At 37.4% G+C, this 26679-nt stretch overlaps 1 protein-coding gene, 1 non-coding gene and 1 pseudogene across 4 annotated transcripts; 2 read left to right on the top strand and 1 right to left on the bottom strand.

Annotated features, from left to right (window-relative positions):
- The first annotated feature begins 18922 nt into the window (after positions 1-18922).
- LOC113293031 (reticulon-like protein B11) lies at positions 18923-25528 on the top strand. Of its 3 annotated transcripts, none has more exons than XM_026541818.1 (7): positions 18923-19065; positions 22088-22357; positions 23527-24415; positions 24545-24725; positions 24806-24947; positions 25042-25111; positions 25206-25459. In XM_026541818.1, exons 2-3 carry the CDS (start codon positions 22097-22099, stop codon positions 23842-23844), a joined length of 579 nt encoding a protein of 192 aa, XP_026397603.1. In that variant the 5' UTR covers positions 18923-19065; positions 22088-22096; the 3' UTR covers positions 23845-24415; positions 24545-24725; positions 24806-24947; positions 25042-25111; positions 25206-25459. The 3 variants fall into 3 exon arrangements, with proteins under 3 accessions (XP_026397603.1, XP_026397606.1, XP_026397597.1); XM_026541821.1 differs by having other exon boundaries at positions 22060-22357; XM_026541812.1 differs by lacking the exons at positions 18923-19065; positions 22088-22357 and having other exon boundaries at positions 24084-24415; positions 25206-25528.
- LOC113346844 lies at positions 19137-21797 on the bottom strand (annotated as a pseudogene).
- Positions 25529-25581: 53 nt separating the features above from the next.
- On the top strand, positions 25582-25655 carry TRNAR-UCG. Its single transcript has one exon. It is a non-coding gene; the product is annotated as a tRNA-Arg (tRNA).
- Positions 25656-26679: the final 1024 nt, after the last annotated feature.

The following is a 26679-nucleotide window of genomic DNA, read 5'->3' as shown; positions in this document are numbered from 1 at the left end:
GAACCTACGTGACCAGCAGTATCTCGTCGAGGATGTGCGCTGGGAATCACGGCATCACGACAAGCAGTGTCTCGCGGGGACGTATACTAGAAATCGTGGCTAGGGGTTCCTTGAGGACCAATGGCTTAATCTATCCAGTGGGAGTTGAGTTTTGTCTATGGTCTTGAAAAGACGCTTTACCCCTTATCCAAATTTCACCATCTACATTAAGCCCCTAATCATAGTAGAACCTTGATTATTCGTTGATGAGTATATAGATGGTGACAAATTATTCAGATACAAAATTACAATCCACTTGTTCTTCTAGACTTGCGGAGTCCCCTAATTGTTGTCCAGTCTTTGATTGTTATGACTCTGATTTTGGAATCGATTCTGGACTTTGGAACTTCCTGGGATTTTGTGTTAGACATTAATGACATAATAATGAAGTCTTGATGAGACAAAATTTCTATCTTGAGCGAATGGAATTTGTTAATTAGGGTTTACTTGGCCAAAACCCTAATTTTCTCACTTTGTGCATCCTTGAGCTTTCGAGTTTGTACAAGCGAGTATGTGGGGAAGAGAGAGTTTTTGAACGGCTTCATGGATGGCCTTGATATTGGTGAAGAGCCATGAGAAAATATAGGCACTTACTTTTGAAATTACGGAGTCCCTATCCCATGTAAATAATAAATTCAGGCTTGTACTGCACCTAATCCCTAATTTCTCTTTTGTTACTTCTTCAGACACTCTGGAGAGGCTTGACGAGGCTTGGAAGGCATGCATATGTATTGAGGGGTTAGTACCTTTTATGATGAGAGCATGTTTAATTCCTTGTACTAATCAAACACCTCTTTTTTTTTTATAGAAAATACCTATTTTTGAAACTTAAGGGTATTTGCATCAAAAACCATTATGAGCTTGATTTTATTTGGCATGAGAGAGACCATGAGATTCCCTAGGCATGGTCACGGCTTGAGAGAGGGAGAGAGGCACGTGTCTGGTCCTGCTTTTGGAAATTATGAACTCGAACTTCCCTGTTTAAGCTAAATTCACTTTATTTTCTCTGAAATTTCGCCTTTCTGGATTCCGTTTCAATCCCATTCTTCTTTGAAAAATTATAGAACTTAATGTTCACGTGTATGAGGCCTTCTTAATGAGTGTAGGAGGGTTTGTGGATGTATTAGGGCCTTCTTCTTTGAAAATACTCAAAATTGTGAAATGATGGTATTTTGGTCAGAATACCTTATGAGCTCGTTTTTGTTGAAGAGCGATGAAATAAAAAGGGTTGGGAGAGGTGTATAGGACCTTCCAAGTGAATGGGAAGAGGCTCGGCTCCATCCCTTCTAGGATAAATCCCTTTTTTCGTCAAACTCTTGAAATTAGGGCTATTTTCTTCAAAACCCTAATTCTATTCGACTTTGGTGCCTCCGAAAAAATTCCGAGAGAATAAGTGACGTCCCAATGGCCTAGGATAGCATTCATACGTATGGTAGAGGCTTGGCCACGTTCAGAGAGATTTTGGAAGAAGGGAAAGCTTAGGTTTCCTTATTTGAGCCAAATTCCTTTAATTTCCTCTTTTAGCTATAATTCATTTTCCTTTTGCTTTAAGAGCTTCCCTTTTGAAACAAAACTTAAAAGAGAAGTAGGTTTAGAAACCGGTGCACCCTACCCCACGAATTCTATAAATATGTTCACTGGAATTCCTTGTTTGAGCTGAATTCCTACTTCTGTTCGAAGTATAACTGGTATTGCAGGAAACCGTTTTAGTATATTTAGTGTTTGAATTTAATTCTTGATCCATGAATTATAATTGTGGCATGAATGTTCTGAACACATTCCTCTTGCTTAGATGATAGCTTTGTTCGTCTTTCAAAACGATATTAATCTTCAAATTGATAATGTAGAAGCTATTAGCTATGATCTTGAGTTTGTTGATATAGATGGCCATCGTTCGTTCTTCATTGAGGAATCCTCTGTAAGTCTTGAAATTTATATCTCTTTAATCATATCTCATGCATACTTCTTCGACCACCGAATGAATAGAAGTAGTCGTATTTGTGAAGGATTCTCTTTGTTTAGGTGTTCGTCACTAAACTTCAGATTTGAGATACTTAGGGAGAATGCATGTAAACTTTTCATACAAACTCCGATTTGAGTCCCCGACCCCAACTTGGAAAAGTAAGAGGATAATATTTATAATTCAAAAAGAATCACTTGATTCCGAGTTTGTTTGGTCACTCAAATCTGTGTTTACTTTTGACCTCAAAAATCTCGTATAAAAATTTCAGGAGTTTTTCAGATTGCACTTACTTCGATGTTGGGACCACATCTCCTAGATCGTTTATCCATTTGAGGCACCCTTTTGGTATATTTTTTCGGGAAGACATGGAGGAACATATTTTCTTCAGGAAGTACCCAGAAATTCCTTATGGATTGTCATCAGATTTCAAATATTTGCGCTGGAATGTGCGGATATTTGTTTTCGAAAGGAGTCCTTGTTGAATTTGAACTCTTGATTATTGAGACTCTTAGGAAACAACCCCTTGGAGTGTTATGACCTAATTAACCTTCCTTAGCTTGTCATTAGTCGTGAATTCGATCCCCTTTGCGTGCTTATACGTTTTTACCCTTAGTTACGAAAAAGCATGTTTTCTCTTAATTCTTCATGGAAACTGTGGACCCAAACAAATATGCGAGTTTCCTATGAGATGTGATATGGATTCCTTGATAAGGATAGGACTCTAGACATGAGGTTAAGCTTGAAGGTGTTAGGAAAGAACAAGGCTTGAAGGGATTGGATGAGACAAAACTTTAAGGGATTGGACTAGAGCTAACCCTAGTCGTGTGTTGTTGCTCCCTTGATTTTAACTCATATAATTTTTGAAACCTTATATGATATTATATTTGTTTGTAGGGTACTCTTCATGGTGAGAATAATTTCTACCTTAGTAGAATAGGGATGGTGCAAGCTTCAACAATTTCAGAGGGATTTCAGAAAGAAATTTGGGTGCAGAGGCAACTGACCGGCATAAGGGTGATTTCACGGGACCCATGTCTTGACTTAGGATGAGACACTTACCGATGGATTTAATATCATGAGAATGATAACTCTGAACAGTCTTGCTTTTGATGATCTTGTAAACCTGGGAAACTTGATGACAACCCGTGAAAATCTTTGCTTTCAATGTAGGGTGGTTGCGAGAGTGGCTTAATTCTGTCAGGGTCCGTCTGGGTGAGTTGATTTCAGGTCCTCGTTTTTAGGGAGTTTGCTAATCTGGAAGGGGCGCATGGTAGACGAAGAGCTGGAATATGCTAAGCAGGCGGCTCGAGATGCAAAGCCCAAAGTGAAGCAGCTAAAAAGCAAGAGATTTTCTCTAGGGGGCTCTGTCAAATGATTTTCTTCAGGGTTGATATTTTCTCTCTCTGAACCTTTCCCGTATTCATCTGGTAAAGGAAGGAGACCCTCATGATTTTGAACTTGACGCAAACCCTAGATTGATCCGTCGGGTATGCGAGTAGGTGAAAACCCTAAGTTAAATTCGTAAAATGAGTTCCTCCCTTGCGCGATCTTCACTCCAGAGGTTGTAGAAACTTCTTTTGACGTCTGACTTCAGTGGTTGACCCCAACTATCGAACAAAAAAGACTTTCCTTTTATTTACTAGAGTAAAATTAGGATTTGGATCTTGTTTTCCGGTGATAAGTCCATGTGAAGTTGAACTCAAAAATATAGGATTTCCGGTGTTTTGATCATATCTCTTAGATTATATTTCGGAACATCGGGCCCTTTTAACATGCGGTAGCAGGGACATAGACATACATTTATCTTCGGGTGCATCGTCAAATTCTCCATTATTTTTTCGCAGCTTGTCGAGTTAGATGGATGAAGTATGAGGCAGTTTTAGTAAATGAGAAGCTGCAGACTCGTTTTTACCCAACACAAACCCTAGTTTATCTCATGCGTGAATCTGAGCAGAGGAAGGATTTGAACGCGTATTTTCCGTTAGTATACTCCTGATACATATTTCCATATGCGAAAACATTAGACGGGTTTGGTAAAAATACTAGCTTGCTTGATCATGATAAAAAAAAAACCCTAGTTTTATCTTGATGGGTGAGTCCTTCTTTGGATGCGGCGATATGTGATTTTGAATCTTTTAATCTTCGATTTGTGGAAGTGTTCCAGCATCTCTGTTTCGGGATTGATTTCAAGTCCCAAGGGGATTTGGTCGCGTGGGATGAAACGTTTTGTCAGAAGAGAAGACTATGTGTTTGAGGCTTTCCATGGGAGTTAAGGCTAGGGCAGGATATCTGATTCTTGTTCATACACCTCTAATGAGAAGTCTCTAACTTTTTTTTTTTTTTGATAGGCTAAAGTCGGATCCAGACCCCTACCTAAATCCAACCAGTTGGACTAGCCCCACTGCTAGACTCAACCCCGCCAAACCCCTCTATACAACTAATTTAAATACAAACTTCTACGAAGGGGATCAAACCCCTGACTTCCTCATTACTGGAGGAAGTATCTAACTTTAAGAGTTCTGAATTCTACTAATTTTTTTGCACCAGAATCTCTGGGTTAATGGTATAAGAGTATGTCATCTAGGAGTTGGATGCTTGAGCCGCCTCATGTTGATCACACAGATGTATGATGCACGGTTCTTCCTCAGTCCCCAATTTCTTGCATGAATAAGGATTCTCATTTACTGGAGATGTTTGATCGTCCGGGCAAGACCTCTGTGTTGCTCGAGATTGAGTCTTCAGGGATGAGACAAAGTCGTTGTTTAGTCTCTGCTATATGTCTTGACAGGGACTCATGCGAACATCCGTTGCAAATTTTCTACTGAAATCTATTCTTCTAAGATATGGTCAACTGGAATTGAGAGTAGTAGACACGTTCTGGGACTGGGAGAGATGTATCTTGTCAATTCATCACGTCCGAACCTGACACATGAGGCATCTTGTTGAGCCGGTTTTTCGATAAAAGAGGCTTTGACTGAGGGAACTGCTAGTAGGCGTCTGGATGAGTAGTGTATGGCCTGGAGCAACAGTCTCAGATCCTTCCCTTGTTTACTTCAATGACAGTACTTGGTTGCGGCCGAGTAATGAAGTTTTATCTGAATTTTTAGCCTCACGAGTATTGCTTCAGAATTCTTTTCCGTTGATAGATTCGGTTGCAAAAATACTCGTGAGGCTAAAAATTAGGGTTTGTGTTGGGTAAAAACGAGTCTGGATTGCAAACAGACTGGATTCCGTCTGTGCTATTCTTAGGAATTTTAGTACTTTTTCTTTAGGAAATGTGTACTTGATCTAGATTTGTTGTATCTTTCCCTACTGGTAACTATAAAGGCGTTTTCATATTAGTTTGGATACCGATCTGAGATTTTACAATATTATGTTGAGTCCCCAGGAGCTCTCCTTGGTCCTTGGTCAACGTTTTTAGGGTTATTAATTAGTAGATTTTTGCGGAAATAGGTTACTGGAACGTTTTTTTTTTAATGGAAGGAAAGATTCAGGTGATCTAGAATGTCATTAACCTATTCAAAAATCGTCTGGGAGAGAAAAGTGCTAGTAGGGATAACTCTCTCAACTAAATCTTTAATGGATTTACAGAGACTGAATCAATGAAATATTTTTATGTTTGGATTGGTGGAACCGTCTACCATCCTAATAGTGACCATGATGTAGATCTGTAACTGAGTGAACAACCTCCCATTGTGGTCGCCAAAATGTAGTTACCTAAAATCGGTGAGAGGCTAGAGTGGGATTCTAGGGTTTTGAAATTGAGTTACGGGGAGGTTGAGCACGAACATTTTTTGCCTAAAACACGCAGAATGGCCGTTCAACGGCTTCTTCATTCACAAGGAAGGAGGCTTATGGCTGGTTTTAGGGAGGGAAGTAGATGAAGAGAGAGATCAGAGAATTCTAGGGTTTAAGAAGAATTTTTATAAGAGGTTATGAGAAAGTTGATGATAGCTTGGAGAAATAGAGTTTCTATTTATAGTTGAATTCTCTAATCTCAGGTCGGTGAAGATAAGGATTACTTGTCGTGCCGCGCGGAGCAATTCTCCCGTCTCTTCAGGTAAACTATGTTGAGTTTATCTCATTATTCCACCGCCTTTACTCCTTTTGCGGTGAGAAATAGGTCGGGTATTTCTCACACGTGCCGTAGACCGCCAGACCAAAACCCTAATCGATATCCCCCCATTTGCGTGAAGCTGAGTCAGCCTTGGTAATGATATGTTGAGAGAGAGAAATATTCTCTTTAGTTGAGTTGGCCAAAATAAAGAGATATTTTCTGATTTGTGAGAGTGACTAGGATGAGTCACGTGAAAAGACATGGAATGTCTCAGAAATCGTGTGCAGAGTGTGAGAGGAGCTGAGGTTAAGCCCCCTCTCTTCAAGGTCGGTCACATATGTCACGTGGAGACCGTATTATTGTTTGTGGTCCCCTTTATTGAGCATGCGGATCTCAAGAGAGCTTATCCACGTTTTTGGACAGACATGTATAGTTCAGGCTCAATTTACTAGTCGTGAGTGTGTTTGAGAGGCTGAGAAATAGTCTTGAGCCCTAGGTGAGGCGTGTGGCTGAGTTTTATGCGTATATAAAACACTTCAGACGAAATGGCTCAGTTCAGATGAGGCCGCCTGAGATTTGGATGGCGCGACTGAGGCTGTCAGAGATTTGGCCGACAGGTTTGAGGCTGACGGGTTTGAGACCCTGAGATATTTAGCTGACGGGTTTGAGACCGACGGATATTTAGCTGACAGGTTTGAGACCGTATGATATTTAGCTGACGGGTTTGAGACCGTATGATATTTAGCTGACGGGTTTGAGACCGTCTGATATTTAGTCAGCGAGGTGGAGTCTGTTCGAGACTTGGCCAACACAATGGAATCTCTCCGAAGTCAGCTGGGACATGTTTGGGAGAGAAAAGAAGGCTTGCACGCCTAATAATGTCTTTGCGAGACTTCGGCTCACTTGTCTTTGACCAGTGTATCTTGCAGAGATGTGCTAGGAATCAATTGTTTCCATACTTATGGGGAATTACACATTGATCTCAAATAGGGTGATTTGTGCTTATAAGAGACATGTATGTCTCCACTCTGGGTCATAAGTCCGTCGGGGATGTTTTTACGCATCTACAGAGCCTACGTGACCAGCAGTATCTCGCGGGGATGTATACTAGGAGTCATGGCATCAGAATCAGCTGCGTCTCGCGAAGACATATGTTGGAATTGTGGTTGTTATGGTTCATAAGTCTGTCGGGGACATTTTACGCTCTACAGAATCTACGTGACCAACAGTATCTCATCGAGGATGTGCGCTAGGAATCACGACATCACGACCAACAGTGTCTCGTGGGGACGTATACTAGAAATCGTGGCTAGGGGTGCCTTGAGGACCAAGGGTCAATCTCTCCCGCGAAAGTTGAGTTTTGTCTATGGTCTTTAAATGACGCTTTTGCCCCTTATCCAAATTTCACGGCCATCTACACTACCTAATTTCGGTTTTTCTATTTCCAATTAAATGCTAAACCATATTTCCGAAATCTCTCTTCAAAAACTTCTATTATTAATGTATCACATTAACTAATAATAATTTCCAGAGGATATGCTTTAATTGATGGTAATTAAATCATATATTATGAAAATCATAATTAAATGATTTTCAATATTTTAGTATGGGATTACCTTGAGCATCAAGGAATATCTTTGAACAATTAATGATAAGAGTTATGTACATGTTCAAATAATGTCGACATCTAGACGTTTCTCTCAGCAAACCCTAATTCCAAGATCACACAAAACATAAAGAGATATGTGAATATTGGAAACTCGGTTTTGTTCCTTGGGATCGGTTGTACCATGAATCACAATGAAAGTTGTGATCGGTTATACCATGCTTCCGAAAATAGGTTGTGACCGGTTACACCAAGCTTCCCAAAGGTAGCTTGTGATCAGTTACACCTTACTTCCCAAATTAGTTTGTGACCAGTTACACCTTGCTTTCAAAAGTAGCTTGTGACCGATTACAACTAACTTCCCAATGTAGCTTGTGGACCGGTTACACCTTTCTTCACAAAGTAGCTTGTAACCAATTACAACATGCTACATATTATAGGGTATGACAGGTTATACCTCAATTCTCAACATAAGTTAAGATAGGTTCTACTATCTTGTCATCTTGTATTGGTCATCCAAGATATTCAATAAAGAACCGAACCAATCATGATTTCCTTTCGATTACGAAACAAGTTCGTATATGTACTTCCTTTAAACAAATGTTACAAAATATTTTTTCCTAGGATGAAATCAACACCTATAGCTTACATATGATCAAGTACTTAAATACAAAGATTATGTTGATGTCATATTTATAAAGTTCCAAAAGATAAGCGTTTATACTTCGTAATTCAATAGATTCCATGACACTTTGATCACTAGAGTATTATATATATACAGCTTTGCATGTTATGTTTTCAATATAATACGACTTGAAAGATACGTTAGGAATGAAAATAAGTCAAGTCAGTATTACTAACCTCAAGTGGAAGGATGATGTCGTCGTTGCAGTCGTTACTTCTTCTCATTCTTCAGGTCTTCAGATTAATACTTGTAGGTATCAACATTCCTAGACTTTCTAGTCTAACCTAAACGAAGTTAACTCTAGTATTTAATCAAGCGACTCTAGATGAGTTTTGATACTAAAATATGACAACCAAACTTGACATACCTACGCTTGGTGGGTTCAATCGAGCTATGATTTAACATAACCAATTGCATAGAGCCCTGCGAGGTACAATCGAAGATGAATTGCTTGGAGGGTTGATTCGTTCTCAGCTATATTTTAGTCTGAATTCTGATAGTAGGCTAGTATCTGCAGCGGATTAATACAGATTGGTGTTCAAAGCTGGACAAGGTCTTTGGGTTTTCCTGAAGGTGTAGTTTTCCTCATTAACAAAACTTTGTGTGTCTTGTTTTTCCTTTTCCGCAATATATTGTTTTATCTTTATAATAGGAATAACACAGTAACAGTTGTTCAATCTAAATAGTTCAAGTCCTTATTAATTGTGACTTTTTCTTGTAGAATCAGGTTCACGGACGTTGTTGTGGAGGCATATTGATCGTGGAAGAGATAAGGGAAAAAAAAAATATATACATATATATAAGGGAAAAACAATATATATATATATATATATATGTTAGAGCATAACTCGGTTGAACTCACCAAGCGTCGGTACGTCAAGATTGGTTGTCATATTTTAGTACCAAAACTCATCTAGAGTGGCTTGATTAAATATTAGAGTCAACTTCGTTTAGGTTAGACTAGAAAGTCTAGGAATGTCGAGATATACAAGTATTAATCCGAAGAGCTGAAGAATGAGAAGAAGTAACAACTACAACGACGACATCATCCTCCCACTTGAGGTTAGTAATATTGAGTTGATCTTGTTTCAATTTCTAACATATCTTTCAAGTCGTACTTTATTGAAAACATAACATATGCGAATATGTATATATTGTATGTAATATTCTAGTGATGAAACTTGGTCATAATAGTATGATCAAAGTATCAAGGAAGCATAGTACGAAGTATAAACGCTTATCTTTTGGAACTTCGTAAAGACGATATCGACATATCTATTGTATATATTTATTTGATTATGTGTGTATCGTATGTGTATGATTTCATCCTAGAAAACTACATATCTTTACATTAGTTTAAGAAAGTAGATGTATGAACTTGTTTTCATAGTCAAAAGGGAAATCATGATTGGTCTTGTTATTCTTTAAATATCTCTTTTGGATGACCAATGGAGTTGACAGTGGTAGAACCTATCTTGACTTTGTTAAGACTTGAGGTATAACCGGTCACGACCTATAATGAGTAACTAGTTAGAATCGGTCACGTAGTGTAACCGATCACATGCTTTGTTGGGATGCTAGATGTAACCGGTCACATAAACACTTTGGAGGTTAGTGGTAATCGATCACATGATAACCTTGGGAAGTAAAGTGTAACCGGTCACATAGTTACCTTGGGAAGCAAGTGCAACCGGTCTCATAATGGCTTTGGTAAACAAGTTGTAACCGGTCTCATAACCGATTACAACCTATCTTGGAAATTTTATTGTATCCGATTACAACATTATTTGGAGTGATAGTATAGTAGGTTTATAATCTAAAATCGTGGTTCACATGTTTCTTCATGTTGCGTGTGAATTAGGGTTTAAGGGTTTACCAAGATGAGAAGCTTTATGATGTCGACATATTTGAACATGTACATAACTCTTATCATTTATTGTTCAAAGATATTCCTTGATGCTCGAGGTGATCCTGTACCGAAATAAATTGAGAATCTTTTAGCTAAGGTTTTTGGTTTTATGTGCTTTAATTACTAGCAATTAATACATAGCTCTAGAGAATAAAAATTAGTAATGTGCATTTTCTAATTGGAGTTTTTCTATGAGAGATTTCGGAAATATTGGACTACATTTATTGGAATTAGGAAAACCGAATTTGGGCATTCATTGCATATCTTAAGAATAATTTCGGTTTTGGAAATTCCTTGGTGTCCAAACAACTTTGGTCTATAAATACCTAAGTTTACGTTTCTAGCAAACTATCCTAAGAGCCAGACAAACTTCATTTCTTGTTGTTTCTGGTGGAACCGTCTATTCGTAGAGGAAAGTACCCCAATTAGGTGAAATCTCTTACGACCTCTCGTTTAAAGACTTATGTGGGATCAAGAAGCTCTACGAGTACCGTTGGTGGGAAACTAGATAATTACAGTGTTATTAATTTTCGATTATTGATTTGATTGACTAACGGTTGTTGAAACTTTGATTGCACCTAGTTTGTTTATTCTTGAGAATCTTCTCTTCCGATATAAGATTCACTCAGACTAGCTCAAAGTATCAACGAGATCTTTAGAACTGTTGTTAGATCTAAAGATATCTTGTGATAATCCATTATTAACAGACTCCGTTCTGTGTGTGATTGATCACAATAGGATTCAAGTGTTGTTGTGCAGGTTTTTGAAGGAAATAGAAGATTTGAAGATGAAGAAGAATTCTTATTAATTTTCGTATCTTGTGGATTTAATGCACAAACCTTGATCGGCTGGGATCCATTTAGAATCGTTTTATCTTTGATAGACTTGATTGATTAGTTGCATGAGATCGGCATCACTTTATAGTTTCTCTCTGAGATCTATACTGATTGGTTGTGAATCTAGAAATTCATTATATCATTATTTAGATTGATCTAACCAGACAAAGGAGTTTATTAGATTAAAATAAGAGCCTTTGTCAACAACTCATCATATCTTGTAGAAAGATTGATTAGAGTGGTTACCGAACAGATTATTCCTTTGCTATTTGGAATACGATCCAAATGACTTGCTATTTACGTGCGTGACTCTAGAAGTCGAAGGCGCATGGATACTAAGGGAAATAAGTAGCTAGGGGTAGTCTGCTTGGTCTCAACTATACGAAGTTGTTATTAGATTTTGTATAACGACTTAATTCTGAGAGTATTCAAAACTGGACTAGGTTCCGGGGTTTTTCTGTATTTGCAGTTTCCTCGTTAACAAAATCCCGTTGTGTCTTTTACTTAGTTTTTAGTATTATAATTGTTATTATAATTAATTAAAATACACAAGTACGTTAACTCCGAAATACTTGATATTGATCCTACAGAGATTCAGCTATTTCCAAACCTATTATCAAGTACACACTTTGTTCTCGTATCGTCTCGATCTTGTATCCATAGCATTCACAAAAGTGATCTTGTTGTTGTATTGTCTCGATCTCGTATCCATAAATGATCACACGAAGTGTGAACCGAATTGTTTTATTGTCTCAACTCTATCCATAGACAATCACATTCGATAGAGGACTTAGAGGTTGATAAATAAAAGATTGTGGTGCATTTGGATACCCTCGTCTTTTCAATATATATATCGTTCATGGATATTTAATTAGGTATACTTGCAATTGTATTAGGTTTTGTTCATATAGGTTGCCGAACGAAAAAATTGGTAGCGTACTTGGGTACCCTCTCCTTTCAGCTATCACCATTATTTCCAATAAATTACCGCATATGAAACCCACACTTTAGCTCTAGGATGTCCTCTAGCCGCCCCATCAGTGTAGATCTTAATCCAGTCTAGGTTAGGGGTAACCCAACCTACCAATATGGTTGTTCGTGATCGTATACTGATGACTGTATACCAGGTAGGACATGAGGTAGGATCTCCTTTTCTCAAGTGAACTCTTGCTGAATTTTGAATGTCATTCGTATAATGGTTTTTTGGCGATATATTAGCTCTCCACAAGGACCAAAAGAAAAAGAAAAACGAGGTAATGATAGAGGTAGCGGCTTTTGTTTGTAATAGCTGTGGGAGTATTGTTTGGGGGATAAGAATGTTGGGAGTAATATGGATGGTATTTGAATGATTTGATAACCTAGTGAAAAGCGCGCCTCATGCTATTACAAAGACCCCACATTGAAGGAGTATGTGTACAATAGTTTTTGGTTGAGTATTGCAATTGGGGCATAGACCGGAAGATGGATACAATTTAAAATATTGAATGTCAGCAACTCTTCGTTAATTGCTTTCCAGAAGAAAAGTTGTATTTTTGGGGACATCGTAGTGTCCAAAAAAATTGGTAGTTAGCAGGGAGTTTTGATGTAATTGATCCGATGGCCGGGTTACACATCTTTGTCATGAAGTTATCTTCTAGTTTTTTTTGTGCTTCCAGATGATCTTATCCGGGAAGCTTTCTCGAAGTAGCTGGATTTATCATTATATGGGTTGTGAATGGAGAGGTGGTTTAGTTTATCATGTAAACAGCTCCGGGATAAAAGATCTATGATATCGGTCATCGTTTGGATTGGGGTGTAAGATCAAGATATGTAAACTGTGGGGTCCAGTTCACCCGGACGGGATTGTGAAACCTTTACCGATATGATAAAAGGTTTATACTTTAATTCTCATACCTATAGCCTTCATTGTGAACTGGTTGAGGATAATTTGGATAAAATGTATGCAAATACCGATTGTTTGTTTATGATATTTCACTTTGCATAGGCTGGTCCAAATATAAATATTGTGCATGTTAATTGATTTGTTTTGTTTGTTTTGGCTAGATACTAAGCCATTCCTCAATCTAGCCTCTATTTTTCTGGCTCATATATCTTACTCGTTCCAAGACTTTGAAAAAAGAAACAAAAATATAATACTTTCTTCGTCCCCTTGTTTAATGATGTTGGTCATCTATTAATGGAACAAAATTTAAAAATAAATAGCTCATCTATTTAGGGACGGAGAGGTCCAAGGTTTAGATATGGAAAGAGAACTGTGACTGATAAATTTTTTATCTTGTGTATAGACTAATAAATTTTCATTGAAATATTCATATATTCATTTTGTAAAACAAATAAATATATTGTCGGTCTCATGTGTGTAAGATGAAATTCATATATGTTTTATTGTCTCAATGAATCACCATAATTCCTTGAAAATCATTCAGAGAGTCTCTCAAAATCTCTAAACTCACTAGAGTCACCCAAAATATCTTACATAAAAAGTCTATGAGTGTCTCTACTAATCCCAATTGACTAACCCCCGTAAAAAAAAAGCCAAGCGAACAAGTTTATTTCCTGTTACAAGAACCCACAGCTTTCCATGTCAAAACGAACTATAATTTTGGGCATACCAAAATCTTCCAAGGCATACTGAATGAAGACAAAAAAGGTTGTGAAATAGCAAAATCAGATAACCCCTTAACCCAAATTTTTTTTTAATGGCAAATCTGCCCTTTACGTATTAGTGTTAATAATCTTTATTAGTGATTAAATATTTTGTTTAGTGATTAAAATAATTTTCAGAATTATAAGAGTTGTTTAGATGAAAAATTTTAGGAAAAAAAATCAAAGTTTTGGTTTGGTTAAGAAGGAGAGAAAGAGAAGGAGAAAGTGAGAAAATTCTAATTCTTGATTCAATGGAGGATGAGGAGGGTCATCATTCATCTAAAAAACCTGGGAAAATACATATCAACTACAACAATGATCCAGAAATGGCTGATTTCTTAGATTATGAGAATGATTTTACACCCACTCAAACTCAAGCTCAAACTCAAACACAAACTCAAACACAAACTCAAGATGATGATTTTTATGAGCCAAATCCTGATGATGAAGACATTGATGAGGAACCCAATGCTTCTAATACACAGGTACACTTATATCCTATACTTAATCTCACTTCTATAGCTCTCAATTATCAAAAGTTAGGTTTTTTGAATCATGGTTCGGCGAAACAGGTTGAGGTTCGGCTCACATCTATGAGACGAATCTACCAATTGATGAACGGTTCGGCTTACTGAATCTGTTTACTGCATGCGCCGAACCTATAATTTCCAATTCTAACCCTTTTGCTAAACACTAGTTCGGCTTATATGAAAGTTTCAAGTAAGCCGAACAACATCCTAAATAGCCCGGAATAGAATCATTACTAATTCGTCTTATATATCCAAAATCGTATGTGACGAACATAATTTTTTAATTTCTGGGTTGAAATATTGTTACTGGTTCGGCACATATGGAGAATGTCGTATCAGCCGAAACCTCTTATGTTCAAGGTTCGGCACATAATATGATTATCGTCTGAGCCGAACATGAATTTGTTAATTTTTGGGTTAAAATATTGTTCGTGGTTCGACACATATTGAGGATATCGTATAAGCCGAAACCTGTAAATGTTTATAGTTCGGCACATAATGTGATTATCGAATGCGCCGAACCTTGTTATTATATTCCCTTTATAGTGTTTAACCTTGTGATATTCTTTGTAGATCGTGCTTGGACCCATGGAAAATCAACCTGATCCAGTAGACATAATTCACGAGGATACCAAGGATCACTTCCAAAATGATTTGGTATGTAAGAACCTTTTGTTTACCTTAATGTTATCGGAATATTCCAAAGTTTTTCTTACAAATTACTTGTTTTGGAATGAACGTAGATATGTAAAACTAAACCAGAAGTTCTGGATTGGCTTGAGGAACACGCGATGAAGATAAATTGTGTACTAGTTAAAGGACAACAAAGCCGATGGGATCGGTTTGAAATGATTTGTGAGCGTAGTAGAACCGGCGCTAGCAAGGTTAAAAAGGGTACTGTATACATTGGGAAGACCGGGAGAAAGAATAGGACGAAGACGAAGAAAAGAAATTGCCCTTTCAAGATCGTTTTCAACCTCAAGAATAAGTCCATGAACAAAGAAGATCAATATTGGATAATGAATAAAGATATGGATTGTCGTCATAACCACCCACGTCCCAAAGACCTTCATGGACATGCGAAAGTAGCGCGACTCAAACCCGACGAGATGTTAGAAGTGGATAAAATGACACGACACGTTTGCCACCTTCTAGGATTCTTAGCAAATTGAAGACGGACACCAAGAATAACAAGTCGACTATGCAAACTATCTACAATGCAAGACAAAAGATTAGAATACTCAATTTGCAAGGTAGGATGGTGATGCAACAAGTAATGTGGTTAGGGGTGAAGAATAACTACGCTTTCCAAAAGAAGTTGGATGACTTCGGTCAAGTCACACACCTTTTCCTTGCCCACCCGGAATGCGCCCAATTGGCTCTATGCTTCCCACAAGTTATTATACTGGATTGCACGTACAAGACTAATAAATATGATATGTCGTTGATGAACATTGTGGGGCATACTTCGACAAAGGCACCGTTCACCGTGGATTTTTGTTTCATGAAAAACGAGAAGAAAGAGAGTTATGTTTGGGGGTTAGAACAATTGAAGTTAATCTTCCGGGAGGGTGCTCTTCCTAAAGTGTTCGTTTCCGATCAAGATTCATCGTTGATGTATGCTATTAAGAAGGTATTTCCGGATGCATTCAATTTTCTTTGTACGTTTCACATATGGTGCAATGTGAGGAAAAAATGTCAACCGATAATTCAACCACTTAAGTTGAAAGAATTAGAGAATATTGCTAAGCTACCGTTGGAGACACGAGTAAAGAAAAAGAAGGAATTCTTGAAAGCATATGAACATAATGAGATGTTGTGGGCTTATTTCCAAGGCGAATGGGAAGCTTTGATATGGTCAATCACCGAGGATGTCTATGAAGAAAATTTTAAAATGCTTATTAAGCATTGGAAGACCGCCTACCCCGATGTCATTACTTACTTGGTCAAAGATGTGTTGGAACCTAATAAAGAAAGGTTCGTGAGTTGTTTCACAAATCGGCACAAACACTTCGACAACCAAGCCACAAGTATGGTAGAGTCGGCTCATTATCGGTTGAAGAAGAACCTTTTTGGTTGTGTTGACACTTTTGTCACGGTTTTTGATGCAATTGATGAATATTTCAATAGTAGGCTTGCAATTAATTTCTAATATCCTAAATGGGTAATGAGAAACTTTCTAAGAATGTGGTAGTGATCTTTGTATTTGAAATTCTTTCCCTTCCATCGTCGACATTCCTCTAGATCTCGAACTTCAATCTCAGAGTTTGTTTCACCTTTGAGTCGATATCGACTCACAATCCGAACTAAAGCTATGAAGTCTGTGACTTTTTTCTTAATACTTATAATTCGGAAAAACAAGGACGCACTATCCCGGTTGTGAGGATTACTTGTTTCCATGATGAAGGCTTCATGAATTCTAACCAAGTAGTACATACTCATCAGACCATTTACTCGTCGTTCTTCACCCTTCTTTGGATAGTATGCTACATAATTAGTGCAAAGAGATAAATCTTCTTCTAGAGTAAACTTAGGAGTTGGGGGTGCCATTTGTTGAGCATATGTGGTTAAGAATATGAAAAAACATGTAGGTATATATAGAATATAGTTTTACAACGGCTATATCTTTCAAAAAAAGAGTCGTTCCTAGATTTTCGTGAAAAAAAAGTACAGGTTCGGCTTATAGAAATTTTAGAACATAAGCCGAACATATATAAGTAACGGCTATTTTTTTAAAAAAATTGAAAATTTTTACAGATTCGGCTCACCATATTGGTGAGATTTAAGCCGAACTATATACTGGATTACACCAATAATGATTTTTAAGGCTCGGCTTATAACTCAAATTATAGAAAAAGCCGAACCTGAAGGACAAATGATTCGGCGCGTAACTAACATTAGAGGATAAGCCGAACTCTATACATTCGGCGCATAACTGTTAAGCTATTCATTAAAACATGAAATTGAAGGTGTCCATAACCCAATCCCAGCACCATTAAAAAAAAGTTGAGCACCTAAAAGCAAAGGTGTTTGCAACACCATAAAAGTGTACTTAAAACTTAAGAAAAACATTAAAAGGAAGTTGGAAACATAAAAGGGCATTTAACCACGACCCCTCTTCTTAGTGGTAGGCCTTTGTTCGGGTTCCTCGGGTCCTTGTCCTTTGTTGATGATTGCATCCCACTTGTTGATGAGGTATTTTTGTTCTTCCACGGTCATTGGTGTTTTGCAACCAAAATTGGCCTTCATTTTTTCAACATCTCCCTACCCGCAGCATTGGTCCTGACACAAGTATGAAAGTTATAAGACTAATTCGGCGCAAGTATGAATCATGTCTTGAAATTTTTATTAGATTACACAGATAGTGGATCGACTCATACCACAAAACAATTATAAGCCGATCCTATATATTCGACTCACAACCGATACCGTCGAATAAGCCGAATCTATGATTATGAACTCAAACATGTATTCGGCGTAACATGATATCATATAAATAAGCCGATCCTATACACTTGTAAAATTTATGAAATTTTAACAATGATATTCGGCGCAACCCTAATACTATCGAATAAGCCGAATCTAGACTTATGAATTGAAACATTTATTCGGCGCAAAACTAATACAACCATACAAGCCGATCCTAAGCACATGCAAAAATTCTGAAATTCAAACAACATTTATTCGGCACAAAACTAATACAACCATACAAGCCGATCCTAAGCACATACAAAAATTCTGAAATTCAAACAACATTATTCGGCACAAAACTAATACTACCATACAAGCCGATCCTACGCACATGCAAAATTTCTGAAATTCACAAAACATATTCAGCACAAAACTAACACCATCGAATAAGCCGATTCTAAATATAAGTCTCTGTGTCACTAAGTTCGGCTCAAAACGGATTTCAGATCTACGCCGAGACGTTCATATGCACTTTCAGGGTTCAGTTCCAAGAACAGCTCGGCGCACATCTAACATTTGTTTTACGCCGAACCATACCCTGTAACCGCCGCATAACACATGATTTTGACGAATTAAATCGACCAAAACAATCAAAAACATCAAATATGAGATGGGTTTGTAGAACTAACCTTCTTATTCTCATTTCCGGAGTTGGTTCTTCTTCAATCTCTTCTTCCGGTTGATTTTGAGTTTGTTCTTCACTCTCTAAATCTTCTTCTTCATCAATAGGTTGTTCAATCGATCGATTTGAACGAGATACTGCCTTACGACGACCCATTATATAGATGAGTTTAATCGTCGATTAAAGTTTCACGAATCGACAATTAAATTTCCGCGATGAAAAAAAAAGAAAGGGAAGGGTGAATGAGTTCGGCTGTGGAGAGGAAGAAGAAGAAGGTGAATGAAACTGATTTTAGGTGTAGTTGATTATAGGTTTTGTATTAGGATTAGGGATAGATTAGTAGTAATTTAAAGGATTTAAGGGCATACAGGTAATTGAACCACCCCATAGGGTACCCCTTATAAGGTCACCCAAGTTAGGACTAGTGCTTTGTATGCCTAAGAAGATTTTGGTATGCCCAAAATCAGGGTTCGTCAAAACGCCGGCCTCTACACTTGCAGCCCAGCCCAGCCCAAAATATTTCTTACTATATATTATAGGCCTTAGTAGTAGAAGCGCTAGAAATCTGGTCTTTCTTTTCCCAATCTCTCTCTGAGTTGTTCTTCTCGCACTCGCAGTGCCCTCGCCTAATTAGTGAATCGTGAGCGGGAAATTAGTGGTATTCCTTCATATTGACGTCGGAGAAGAAGAAGAAGAAACAGGTATGTAGATTTTCCTTTACCTTTTTATTGTCTTTCAAATTTTGTCATTAGAGTTTCAATTTTACCGTAGAAGAACCAATATGCCCTAAATTCTTTTCTACTTAGGTTTAGCCCTGTGTTTTAATTTTGATTTATCTTGTGTATTGATCATACATATTTTTGAGAAATACCTATACATGGAAAAACACTGGTATTGTCGGATGTTATGAAACTGAGGGGTTTATGATTTTAGGGTTCGGATATAAAATTCAGTTTAGAGTGTTTTGTGCTCTTAGTTTTAGATTTCTTTTCTTACCTACTGTAGAGTGTGGATGCTTTTTAGCTATCTTGGTGAAAACTTCTCTCCAGTTTGGTCTTGCAAAGTGAGTCCTTACCTGCCTCAAGTAAAACTCAAATTTGTCACAAAGATTGCAATCAAGAACCATATAATTTAGTTGATGCGGAAAGTGATTGTTATATGGTTTATTAAGAAAATTCTAGTTTTATGAGGCAATTTAGACATTTCCCACCACCAACATATCTTTGCAGTCTAGTTGCCTGTGTTGTTGTTTTGGTTCAGGGTAATTTCTCAATTCACAAGGTATACGAGTAATTCCACTCAAGGTATACGAGTAATTCCACTGTGTGGGTGCTACATATATCTTGTAAAAGAGAGTATGTATATAAGAGATGTTCTTACCCGGGTTCCGGATAAGATGTCAACACCATTTTTAGCATGGTTAAGGGCCTGAACCATGGTGAGTAAAGTAGACCTTGCATCACCTTCTTCGTAGACACTTGTTAAGTAATTATGCATCTCTATAACTCCCTGTTTTCAGTTCGAATCATGTAATAATAATAAGAGATTTTAGAACTTAAAAATGCACCATGAAATAAAATCTCAGTTTACTTTCTTTTTGATCCATTTCAGCAACATCATTCATAACACCTTTAAACCATTCAAAAGAACCAGGTTCTCTAGTCACCCAATAGAAGTGAGCACTAGTTCTTTGCGGTTTCTTCTTCATACTTGATGTTGTCGTTGTTGCTGACATTGTTGTTTGAGAATTTATACTATTCAGACTATTATCTTCTGATCGACTCATATCCGTTACCGACGAATCCTGAAATTCATTTACAATTCCTAGTTGACTCATAAAGTTTATGAAAATTTGAAATTGAAATGTGGTTCTTATTTTTTCTGAATTATCTTACTGTTTGATCCTCCGCTAATCTTACGTTGTTGAGAAGATCTCTTAGGATACTTATGAAAGGAGTTGCTCCAATCCCGAGCCCAACAAGTAGTAAAACATCATAGTTGCGGTAGTCTTGTGCTGGAGCTCCATAGGGTCCATCGACTGACAACCGCGGTAAACTGCAATAGAGTTAAAGCCCCACCCATTTTGTGTTAGCAAATAACAAAGAGTAGGGTAGCATTTTGGACGTATAAACTAGTCGGTTAGGCGTTAAGAATTAGTTTTACTCAAATGAAAATAAGCTAGTCCGTTAGGTTTTAGTAAATTGGAAAGGCAACCTCAGTGTTGTTATATATTACCCTCTTTGATCAATTCTTCCTGGTTGTCCAAATTTTGCTAACCCAATATGATTTGGGGAACTGCAAGTTTCTGTGGATACTCTCATTAGTTCTTGTGTCCAATCTCCTACTGTTCTTATGTGTACACTCAAGTAGTCATCTCCAGGTGCTGATGTTATTGAAAATGGGTGCCTGCAAGTAAGCAAAATTAGGAAAAAGAAAAACCCAGTTAGTCACCGAAAATCCCCAAGATCTGAACTGAACGAGAACCTGACAGCCAGGGTGTGAAATTTACCATTCAAACGAGGAGATTGTTGGGCATTGTAGAAATATGTATTAGCCACTTTTGTATTTAAACCCTTGGGGTTTAGACATGGTTAAGCTGAATACATTTCCTGGTAATACTGAAACCTGGTTATAAATATCACAATGAAAACTGTTAGATAAAGTCATTCTCTTTTTCTGCACTCCGCAGTTGGTGGATCCTGTCCTTATCCACCATTAAGGTTTAGTAAAATATCTCGAACTCTTGTTCGATAAAGATAGTGAGGGTATACCTTGAAAATCTTCACAGAGAACTGTCTTGATCTTCTGGTTCTTAAGCTTCCTTCTCCAGCGTAAAGTAACAATGGAACGCATATGTACATCCATGTCTGCAAGTGAATATTTCAGTGCTTAGTTTATTTGGATTGTCTTTTCAAGCCTTAAGCAGATGCAAATGAAACTGTAGCTTTTTGCATGCTTAGTCTGGTCAAGCCGAGTCGTAAGACTGTGGGTTGCAGTGGGGTACTTGAACAGAAGTTAAATTCTCTTGATGACCCAACTAGTTATCTAAATGCATGATTCACAAGATTCTTACCGTTTTCTGATGCCAGTCATGAACGAAGAAAGTGTGTTCTCCATGAATGATAAGCATGATGTAGACGATAGCAAAAAGATGATGAGAATACCATAAGGCATTGAAACCAGTCATTATGTTCAGTGGCGGTGGTAAGCTCACTAGATTCTTTCTGAAAAATGCACTATGCTATGAACACGTTTTGGATGGGATACTTATTGCATCAAGTAGCTTATTGCTGGCAATACAACTTAGGTGTTTCTGTTCTCAGCCACGAGGTGTTTTATAAACTTCGCAACTTCTATGTGCTTCAAGATTGGATGAATATTTTGAACGGCATTTGAATTGTGTTATGTGTTTCAATCGTAGTATATTATTCATATTTATCTTTCATCAGTTGCATGGTTGATTTTTTTGTAGCTCTATTTTTTGGTATGTGGCCTCTTGTTATTTGCTTTGAAAGCAGTATTATATTGTAGGCAATTAGGTGAATCGAGGGATTATATGCCTAACCTCAAACTCTTTTATGGTTGTTTTGTTAAATTTTTTGTATTATGGATTACATAAGATTTTGCTTGGTTAGCCTATGTGTGTGTGTTGAATTATGTTCAGTTGAAAATTGATAATTTAAATGTTTCTGCAGTCATTGAAATTTCAGTGTTTCAATTCAGGGAGAAAAGATGTCATCTGGTGATGGTCCATCAGTGGAAGGAAATACACAGATTGTAACAGTACCTGAGCGACCTAAACATTCTCTTCCGGCTCTTCCCTTGGCTCCTTCGAATGTTGGAAACGCCGTTGTCGAGTACAAAAAAGCAAATCCAAAAGATGCAGACGAGGATATTGAAATCAAGCTTAGAAGGATTCTGGAACAAGTTCCTGTTCGTGTTAGCAATACGTCTGGTAGTTCTGCTGGTTCTGGCTCTGGTGACTTTCATCAGGTTTGCTTCTTATACTCAAAACTTTTTTTATTATTTCAAAACCCTAAATGTTGCTGTACTCTAGAATATACATATGCTAGATTAAAAAATTATGCAACAATTTGACCACACTGAAGAAATATTCAATTCTTAGGGTTTCATGTATATTCGTGAAATCTGTTTTTCTAAACAATAACAATGTTCATCCCTTTTGAATGAGGCTGATCTTTTCTGGTTAATGAATCATTTAAAACAGATATGTTTTGTTTGTCAATTCTCTCGGGAAATTCAAACACATTTTGTTGTTGCTTGTTCTTTGTTTACTTCATTATGTTAAGTATGAATCAGATTCGTAAAACTAGCTCATAAGTTTTAACTCTTTCTTGGTTCATCGTAAAAGATATGGACACACCCAGTGGCCACCTACATTTTAATTTCGGTTGGTATACACCAAGAAGCTACATCTCTTTATGCCAAGTATGATATGATATGAAACCCGTCTTGCACCAAGTATTATGTTTTTCGTTTGAATATCAAGTTTGCTGGCTTATACAGTTATATGATAATGAGTAAAGAACACAAGTCTCGCTGTTGTGTCATGTGTGTTGGTTTGCTTTTGCATTGGAAGCTGTAAATGGGTCATCGCTAAAATTGGTCCATTTATTTGGTATTTAGATATTTCTTGAAGGGCATAGGAAAATAACTAGATTATTTGCAAAAGGGCTTCAAAAACCACCTCTTTGAACTTACTATTGTGATGTTTAACAGTTTTAGGGGAAACAATCTTTACTATCAAATTATACTGGACTGCAACCCGTGGTTAAACAAGTAGATGGTGAAACCGGAATTTGTTTTCTCAATTACTAGTAAAATTCTGATGTATTGTAGAAAGTGTTAGTTTCATCATTTCCTTCCCAACCTTCTACTGTGAATTTGTTACTTTGTCACCTGTAGTAATATGTTTTTTTGGGGAAGACATTTCTCCATTTCATTGTTCAATTCCTTGGTATAGTCTCTATCATAGTGTAAGATAATTGTATAGACTTGATAGGACCTTGTCTGCACATGTAACCAGGTGAGGCATATTATCACGTGTATGACGTTACAATTTAGTTTTTGTTGCACTACAATACACTTGTTATCTGTTAAATTGTGCAATGAGCCTCATATCGTGAATTTTAATGCAACAGTACCGGCAAATGAGGCGGAAAGAACAAGACCGACTTGCAAGAATGCAAGTAGACTACGATAAACGAAAAGAGCTATCTGATTTTATGATTAGAAAAGAAGAAAGAATGAAGGCCACAGAGGAAAGGACAGCAAAGAAGCGATTAAAACGTCAGAAGAAGAAAATGAAGAAGCAATCGAAGAAGAGTAGGCTGAACCCTGATGCAGGAGAGCAACAGAAGGACGAATCTTCGGAGGACGAGGATAAATCAGATGATGATGCTGGAGAGCCAGAAATTCCAAAACATATATTTGTCCCAGCTGGGAACAGGGGGAAGTGAGCAACCATTTGATGGTTGAGTCTCTTATTCAGATATTCCCATGTTAACATATGATTTGTTCTAATTCTAGCCCGCTACTGACCAGAGAAGGTTAAAATAGGGGAAGAATCGAAGAAGCTAACTTGTTCTAGCTTGATGAGTTGTAAGAGCTTGTTGCTGGCAATGAATTCTCAGTCACTTGTATGTAGCATATAATTTTTAAAGAACCAGCTGCTTTTTCTTTTCCTTTCTTCCAGAGTAAATCATTTTGTGGGTTTGAGCCCAAATGTTCCGATGATATATTTTTCCCACTTTAAAGGGATCCTTCCCGTATTGTCAACTCTTTGAGGGGTTTGGTTGGAAAGTTCCATTACAACAATCCACGATCTCTGATTATATTAAAACTTCTTCGTTTACCAACTCTTTCTTTTCCAGTAGGAACTACATATTGTCTCCTCTATCGATAGATAAACGATCATCGCCATGGATGCCAGTACTCTAGCAGATCCCTCTGCAGCAGAGAAGGATCTGTTAATGTCCTCGCAATCACATTGCAGGAAATCAGTCCAACAATTCCTTGGAGAAGGCTCAGGTTTACTCTCTTTTGAAGTTGACTTTTTAAATTGAAACATATCTTTAGATCAGTGCATTTTTTTTACGAATCCTCATTTAGCTTAATATATGTATGGGCGCATATTTGACAATTCTTGTATTTCTGCAGTAGCTGATGTTCTGTTATGGAAAAACCAAGCTACCAGTGGTATTCTGCTAGTATCCTCAAGTATCATTTGGTTTCTTTTTGAGATAGCTGGATATAATCCGCTACTGTTCTTCTCAAATTTTCTGCTGATTCTGGTTGTTACTCTCTTCTTTTGGGGGAAATTGGCTTATTTTCTCAACTGGTAAGCTTTGTATTATGGCTTTTTGCATTAGTCAACTTAAAATGGAATTGAACCTGAAACAAACATCTTATTCCATTTAGGCCTCCTCCTTCACTTCCCAATTTGCAAATATCTGATGATTCCATCCTAAAGATATCCAGTGATGTACATGTTTTAATTAATCGTGTACTGGAAACTGGACACGCTATCATCGTAGGAGGAAATGTGAAACTCCTATTAAAGGTAGAATTTGTTGGTCTTCCTGATTCATTTTCTGATTACAAATGCGTTTTTTTATGTGAATAACATCTGCTGATTTTTTGTGGTTATAATTTAGGTCATTGTTTCGATCTGGATTGTTGCTTTTGTTGGAGGCCTCTTTAACTTCATCACTCTTGTCTATATTGGTGAGTCTTGAAATGGTTTTCATTATATTAAGAAGTTTTATTTATCATCTCCTGTTTCGATTTAAAAGCTAAGAATTTGTGAAACTTGTTCCAGGGGTTGTTCTTTCTCTCACTGTGCCTGCATTATACAACAATTATCAAGATCACATCGACGATAAGCTATTTGCAGCACACGAAGTGGTATCGGCACAACTCCGAAAGTTCAAATTGAACATGTTAACCATTCAAAGTGAAGAGAAGAAGCTTCACTAGTAAACACTGATCAATGTATGTCAACAACAAAATGTACTGTGTTATTCATGTTCATTTGATATGAATGTACAAATCACAGATAGTTCCAGTTTTTTTAGTTATTTCTGGTTATAACATTGATTTTTTTATATGCGGTGGATACATGTTACTGCGTCGTTAAGGAATCCAGGTTCATTTTATCTTTTATTATCAGCAAATTTGTTAAATAGCACGTACAAGACCGCATAGCGCAGTGGATTAGCGCGTTTGACTTCGGATCAAAAGGTCGTGGGTTCGACTCCCACTGTGGTCGATTAGTTTTTTTCCCATAAAACGGTCACTACCATGTACTGTGCCCGCGCCCCTCCAGGTTTCATCGGATATCAACCTCAATAATTTTTCCCCTCCCATCAATGAATGAGTAGGCGAATTTCATTAAAAAAAAAAAAAGAAGAAAAAAAAAAGACATTTCTAAACCATTTAAACATCATTTTCAATTTTACTTTTCTCATTTTTCTACTCTCCAATACCAAGGCTGCTATTGAGGGTATCATTTTGCTTGGGATGTACCAACCCAAAGGCAAATGCTTTTTTGTCCTATATACATATTGGCACACCCCAAGCAAAACGATATCCCCCATTAGCAGTCTTGTCCAATACGCCCTCCAGCCCAAGGTTTGAAAAACGGTTGTTTTCTCGGCCACCATTTAACATCATTTTTCAATTCAATTAAAATTTTCCCATCTCTCTACCCTCCGGACGCCCTCCAGTCCAAAGTTTGAAAACAGTCACGCGCCATGTAATGTGCTCGTGAGGGTTATCGATATGCGTGCCTAACATCGATAAATAGGAAAACACAGCATTATTTAGACATGTTATGACCGTTTTCACGTACATAATAAGCGGTTATTTTTTTAAATTAACTTTACCAAGGTTTGAGAAACGGCTATAGGTCGTGACCATCTGATCTGGAAATGCAGATAGATAGAAGAACATGAGGGTCCACCAATTCCTCATGTGGGAGCAACTAATGTTCAAGATTACATTTTTGTTCACCAACTTTTGATGAAAATACTAGAGGATGGAATGTTAACCTTCTTTGATTTGTCCCGTATAAGATTTTGCTTCTGCTTCTGAAAAATGTACGACTCCTTATCTCTCCAAACTCACGCCTGAACTTTTCTATTCCCGGCCCTTTCTTGCCGCTTTTCCCTTGTCTCTTTTCTCCAACAGCTCTCTCAACGGTCATTTTTTACCAGACTCTTCGTTGGAACCTGTCAATGTTTGTTGTTCTTCTATTTTGAGCTCTAATGGCTACTACAAATCACCACCAAATA

Source organism: Papaver somniferum, chromosome 1 (genome assembly GCF_003573695.1).
Source record: "Papaver somniferum cultivar HN1 chromosome 1, ASM357369v1, whole genome shotgun sequence".
NCBI lineage: Eukaryota > Viridiplantae > Streptophyta > Magnoliopsida > Ranunculales > Papaveraceae > Papaver > Papaver somniferum.
The sequence above is the reverse complement of the archived record's forward strand: the minus strand, read 5'-3'. Positions and strand labels throughout refer to the sequence as shown.